The following is a 6,166-nucleotide window of genomic DNA, read 5'->3' as shown; positions in this document are numbered from 1 at the left end:
CTTGGTCTTTTAAATACTTGGTTAGTCAAATAAGCCTACTTCAGCAGTACACCTAAATGCTATCTTGGTCGCTTCCAAAAGCCACAGAAGGTCTTGAGTAAGTGTGATTTCTGCTGTTTCACAGCCCGCTTTTGTAGCAGTAGTGTATGCAACTATAGAGGAGGGAACTGGAAGTCAGGACACAGAAAACAAAAAGAAAAATCCAGTTATATAGAGAGATGGGTGGTCTAGAGCAGATATAATAGTACCCGTAATCTGGAAAGGTTGCAAGGCAATCTAATATCTATTGCTTAAATTGGGGGCAGGAGAAAGATTACTAGAATGTAAGCTCCACCGGAGAAAGAGTCCTCAATGATTTACTCCAGGTACATAACATGTATTCAGTAAACATCTGACTGAATGCAGGCAGTGCTAGAATGTAAGAGGAAAAATTCATCACGACTTGGGGTCTGAATCAGAGGGACAAGTGAGTCAAGAAGAAACCTGCCAGTGGAACTGACCATGTCTGGATGGGGAGCTAGTTCTGGAGGAAAAGTGTAGTATCAAACCTGCATTTCTCATATGACACCACCGCATTCTCTTACTTGAACATCATTTAGCCTAGGCTGGATGAGAGGCAAATCCTCTCTAGATTTCCAACTATCCTCTAATCACATAAAAATGTTTCTTCCTAATGTTGCCTACACATCCTCCTTGTTCCGTACAGCAACGCGAGGAAGAGACGGGTGTCGGCACAAAAAAAGCCGGCAGGTGTGGGGCCAGACCTACAGTCCAGTTTCTGCCGCAGCTGCAGAATCTTCCCCATTCCACAATCTTGGGGCGTCCATCAAGGGGAGAGTTGAAACATGACTTCAAGTATCAGAATGAAGGCGAAACAAGAACATGTCAGGACCCCTGGTCCAACTCTTACAATTCTTAGTTCCAGGCTACCCCTTTTGGGTGCTGTTGGCACCACTCGTGGAAACACGATAGAAAACGGGTAAAGGTCGTCAGCTGACGGCACGGTAGCCGGAAGACCTCTAAGTGCGCCTGAGTTAAGGCGTTCCCCTCCGGGCAGGCAAAACGCCTCCCCTCTAAGCACATTACGTCAGCGAGCACAAGGGCAGTTACCTTGGCAGGATAACACCCTCAATCCAGCACGCAACTCAGCTCCACCCTCCCCTTGGGTACACGCATGCACACACGGGCAGAACGGTGATGTCAGCCGTTCCGGCACCACCTCGTTGTCGTACATCCAATGGCCTGTCGTAACTGCCGGCAAGAGAGCAGAAGGGCACCCGCGCGGCACACCCTACCCTGCTAGCCGGCATACGCGCGGGTCATTGGCGTAGGCCCTGGACACTGGAGCCAATGAGGCGCGGTGACGTCACCACGTACCAGGCGGCTCAGCCGCACGTCTTGCCGCGAGGGGACGGAGAGAGCTCGGTTGCACCAACACCGGTACTTAGGTGCAGACCGGCGTGTCCTTGGGTTTAGAGAGCGGGACGTCCGGCTTGCGAGCGGTCACCTTCGTTTCGCGCGCGACGAAAGAGCGGTGAGCGCGCGGCGCGGAGGCCGTAGCGGGCGGTAAGCCGAGCGCGGGGGCGCGCGATTGCGTTGAAGGGTGCGCGGGCAGGCTGAGGCCAGCGCCCGGGTTTTGCCGGTGAGGCCCACGTGAGGCCGGCAGGCCTGGGAGTGACGACGACCCCCGCCTGTGGTCAGCCAGCACCGGATGGGTTACGGCTTGAGATGGGGCAGAACCCTAACTACGTGGGTATATGGACTCGATCTGGGTCTTGAAAGCCTGGAGGAGACTTGGGTACAATACGACTGAGACCCAGGCCCTCGTAGTCCGGGCTGAGGGGCTGTGGAAGTGACAAGACTAACCGAGATGAGGGCGGGAATGTGAGGGACGCGTGTAGCGCCTCACATTCTCCTTCACAGAGAGCAAAAACTGTTGCTTCTCCGAAAAGAGGCCATTTTTCTTATGGGTCACCTGTCGCTTTTCCCCTCAACCTGCCTAGGCATCTCGGGAAGGTAGGTTTCATCAGTCTCCTTGAAACCGGCCTTATTGGGTGACCTCGTGGTTGCCTCCTGATATCCCAGAGCTGGAGGATGGGGGTCCCCGGGAGACCTCGCAGCCCACCACTGCCCTCCCACCTACACAGTAAGGCAGTTAATAGTGACCTGAGCAGCCTGAATCAGGCACGACTTAGGTTTTTTAAACGTATTCTAACTTAATCAGCAAAGTGGCTTCGATTTGTGGTATGAATAATTAGACTTATTTAAAGGTTGGAGTTTTTGTGGTTTTGGCTTAATGTAATCATGGTTTTCAACTTCCTCAGATTTGTGACTTTTTGTGACCTTGACCTCAACTTTTGAAACCATTTTGAACTTGGCTCCCACTTTTACTTACTTGGTGTTTAATTCCGTCATAAACACTCATGGATGTGTATTTAAGGAAGTTCTCCTTCCAACTAGTGGTTTCTGTATTACACAGTCTGTTGCAAGTGTACTGAGTAAAACGAGATTCAGAGATTTCATCCTGGTACTTACATCCTAGATTGGTAGTCAATAGTAGTTGTCAGTAGAGTAACCACTGATTGCTTTCCGTTGGATTTTTACATGGAGGGAAAAGGTAATAAATTGAGTGTTTCATTTTTAGATTTAAAAATGGGTGATGTTGAGAAGGGCAAGAAGATTTTTGTTCAGAAGTGTGCCCAGTGCCATACCGTGGAAAAGGGAGGCAAGCACAAGACTGGGCCAAATCTCCATGGTTTATTTGGCCGAAAGACAGGTCAGGCCCCTGGATTTTCTTACACGGATGCCAACAAGAATAAAGGTAAGAAGCTGGGGGCAGGGGGCAGTTTGTAAATAACAGAAGCACAGATTGTGTGAATGAATATAACCAATGGTAAGTCCTTTATCAGGAGTGTAAAATATTTAACAATACATCCCTCCTTGTTTAGGCATCACCTGGGGAGAGGAGACACTGATGGAGTATTTGGAGAATCCCAAGAAGTACATCCCTGGGACAAAAATGATCTTCGCTGGCATTAAGAAGACAGGGGAAAGAGCAGACTTGATAGCTTATCTCAAAAAAGCTACTAAGGAGTAATAGTTGGCCATTGCCTTATTTATTGCAAAACAAAAATGTTTCATGACTTTTTTTATGTGTTCAATTGATCTCATACACCAGAATTCAGATCATGAATGGCTGATAGAATATTTCTTTTGGACAGTCCTGATTTAAATAAGGTTGGCTTGTGGTTAAATGAATATGATCAGCTTTTTGAACTTTGATAGTAATTCTGGTTCAGCAAGTGCTGTCAGTTTTCCCCTTTTTAAAAATATGATCGGAATTGATTAGTAATGTTCAGCTTTTCACAGAGGTGGTAAATGCCATCTTTAAACTTATAGGAGATTGGTTTTATATTTAGATTTATATAACTGGTTATATTAATATATTTAAATACTGAGGAAATCCCTTCACTGTCTCAGAACCAGCAAGACTGAGCTGTGTTTCAGGTTGTGTGCATTAGCCTGTTAAAGGCAAGGGTTGAAGATAAGCTGGTAGTGTCCACTTTTTTTTTTTTTTCTTAACTATCCAATTTAATTAAAACTCCCTGCATCTAAAATGTTGCCTTTTGCTTAATGAAAGGCATTTTAGTGTGGTTTATGTATAATATTAAATAAAGAGTATTTAACACTTCTCATTTGATCTAAGGTCAGATGCTTTTAAAATTCAGTGTGAGAGGATATAGCAGCAGACATGGATTGTGAATTATCCTCTAAATCAGACTACGTTATAATTCAGGATTGTCTTCTAAACAGCTATTCAGAGACACAACTGTGGAAATACCACATATGTATGATTGGTAATGGTCCTTTTGCCAACTTGTTAGAAGGGTTAAAATAGAGGAGATATATCATCAGCACAAATTTGTAAATTATGTGATAAGGCTTAAGATAATTAAAAACAAAATCACCAATCATTTTTCTGATGTGCTTGATTTAATTAATGACTGATGCCAAGATTTTGAGTAAAACAGTTCCAAGTACTTGTGGAGCAGTGTTTCTAGTTATAGTACTTGTATTTTCTTAGTCCCCTAGGACACCCTGAACTAGAACAACACTTCAGTAATTCATCTTTATAGAGTTTCCTCAGCCAGAATGAGCACTGGAGTGTTTATACCAAATGTGGATAGACTAACATGCTTCTAGTCATGGTTTGGGGGCATATAACTATAATTTGTGTACCAAGTTATTGCATACATAGTCCATGCCATAAGATTGAGAATAGGCCCTAGAAGTTTTAATGGAGGTGGTGAAATTCTCAGTGAAGGAAGTCTGGTGGTGATGAAGGCCCTCTCTGGGACAAAGAGACTGGGAAGAGGCTTTGTCAATTGTTTCAGAGGTGATGGAGGTGATATTAAGGCCTGACAAAGCAATCTGTAACTTGTGAATCTTATTTTTAATCATCAGAGAAATGTAAGTAAGCAAAGAAGTCAGGAAACATGCAGAAACAATTTGGGAAAGCAAAAGAAAGCCTGCTATAATTCAGAGGAGAAGCCTTTGTAACAGAGAACTTGTTAACTGTAGAAGTTAGTGGTATTTAGAGATAGTACAGAAATTTAGCTTATAAGAATTCTAGATCATTATGGGAACACGTGAAGGCCCGGAGTTGATATACTTCTATGCCTTCTACATCAACTAAAGCCTGTGTTGGCAGAGATGATTACTAAGTACCTGCTGTGTTCTAGGACAGTTGTACTCATTAAGTGCCCCCTGGTGATTTATATATAACATTTGGTGATCCTATAGTTAATTTAGAGGTGAGATTCCCATCTGTGAGGTATATATGTTGTCCTAGAAATAAAGACAGATTCCTGGGTGGCTCAGTTAAGCATCTGCCTTCAGCTCAAGTCATGATCCCAAGGTCCTGGGATCCAGCCCCTGCTCGGCTGGGAGCCTGCTTCTTCATCTCCCTTTGTCCCTCCCCCTCTCATGTGTGCTCCTGTGCATGAGCTCTCTGACAAAATCTTAAAGAATTTTAAAAAGTACTGTCTAACCGGTGTCTTCATGCCTATTGCTCCATTATAGGTGGCTTGCTGCTATCACAAGTGAGTCGGGTTTTTAAGGAGTGTCTCTCTTCCAAGTGCCACCTACACTGAATTTTGCCTAGAACAGCACTGTCTGATAGAATTTTCTGTGATGATGGATTGTACTTGGGCTGTCTAATACAGTAGCCACTAGTCACATTTGGTGATTAAGCCCTTGAATTACTGCTAAATTTACATAGCCATACATGGCTATATTATAAGATTGCTGTTGAGCATTGACATCTGTGAAAGCACTTAACTGGTGAGGACTGGAATACTTTTCATTGTATAACCATGTCAAATTCCTTGAAAGTCACAGTGAAAAATTAACCTCTTCCAAGGTTAACAGTGATTGAATTGTCATAGCTAGTGTTTTGTATTCTAAATTAGCTCTGATGATCTCTAGAACTTTTGATACCTTGACCTTTTTTTTTTTTTTAGATTTTATTTATTTGTGAGAAAGAGATAGTGGGAGAGGGAGAAGCAGGCTTTCTGCAGAGCAGGGAGCCCCATGTGGGGCTCAATCCCAGGACCCTAGAATCATGACCTGAGCCAAAGGCAGATGCTTAACAACTGAGCCACCCAGGGCCCCAGTGACTGCTCTTTTAATCTCCCTTGGTCTAAGTAGCTTCACATTCCATATGGCATAAAACACAGGCATCATAGAATCTTTACATTCAGCTATAATCTGTTGCTAAGCCAAATACATTTTTTCACATGACATTTTGGCCAAATTCTACCCCTATAACTCAGATCACTTTATAAAGTTCATTGATTTCTCAGCTTATCTTCATTACCTCATAAGGTGTATGGACAAGTACCATTCCTATTTTATATCTAAACAGGCTCAAGAGAGGTTGTTACTGTCAAAGGTCACAGGAATTACCTTGGAGTAGTATTGCATGAACTAACCTTGCCTTTTTACACTATCTTCTAAAACTCCATATCCATATAAACCGGGTCATCTATTAGCCTCTTGACAGAACTCAAACTTCCCTTTTCTTACTGAAGACTGCCTTCTCCAGGGGTGCATGGGTGGCTCAAGTCCGTTGAGCTGCTGCCCTCAGTTTAGGTCAATCCCTGAG

The 6,166-nt window shown here is 43.8% G+C and overlaps 1 protein-coding gene across 1 annotated transcript; it reads left to right on the top strand.

Moving 5' to 3' along the window:
- The first annotated feature begins 1,395 nt into the window (after nucleotides 1–1,395).
- On the top strand, nucleotides 1,396–3,974 carry LOC116863193 (cytochrome c). Its single transcript, XM_032850686.1, has 3 exons — nucleotides 1,396–1,534; nucleotides 2,645–2,821; nucleotides 2,949–3,974. Exons 2-3 carry the CDS (start codon nucleotides 2,653–2,655, stop codon nucleotides 3,095–3,097), a joined length of 318 nt encoding a protein of 105 aa, XP_032706577.1. The 5' UTR covers nucleotides 1,396–1,534; nucleotides 2,645–2,652; the 3' UTR covers nucleotides 3,098–3,974.
- The last annotated feature ends 2,192 nt before the right edge of the window (nucleotides 3,975–6,166 follow it).

Source organism: Lontra canadensis, unplaced genomic scaffold (genome assembly GCF_010015895.1).
Source record: "Lontra canadensis isolate GAN:19392208 unplaced genomic scaffold, GSC_riverotter_1.0 scaffold685, whole genome shotgun sequence".
NCBI classification, from domain to species: domain Eukaryota; kingdom Metazoa; phylum Chordata; class Mammalia; order Carnivora; family Mustelidae; genus Lontra; species Lontra canadensis.
This window is presented reverse-complemented; position numbering and strand designations above follow the sequence as displayed.

Excerpts from the sequence above, each read along its gene's own strand:
- LOC116863193 (XM_032850686.1), top strand. The coding sequence starts at position 2,653 with ATGGGTGATGTTGAGAAGGGCAAGAAGATTTTTGTTCAGAAGTGTGCC. Across the intron at positions 2,822-2,948 it reads GGATGCCAACAAGAATAAAG|GCATCACCTGGGGAGAGGAG; the intron begins GTAAGAAGCTGG and ends CTCCTTGTTTAG.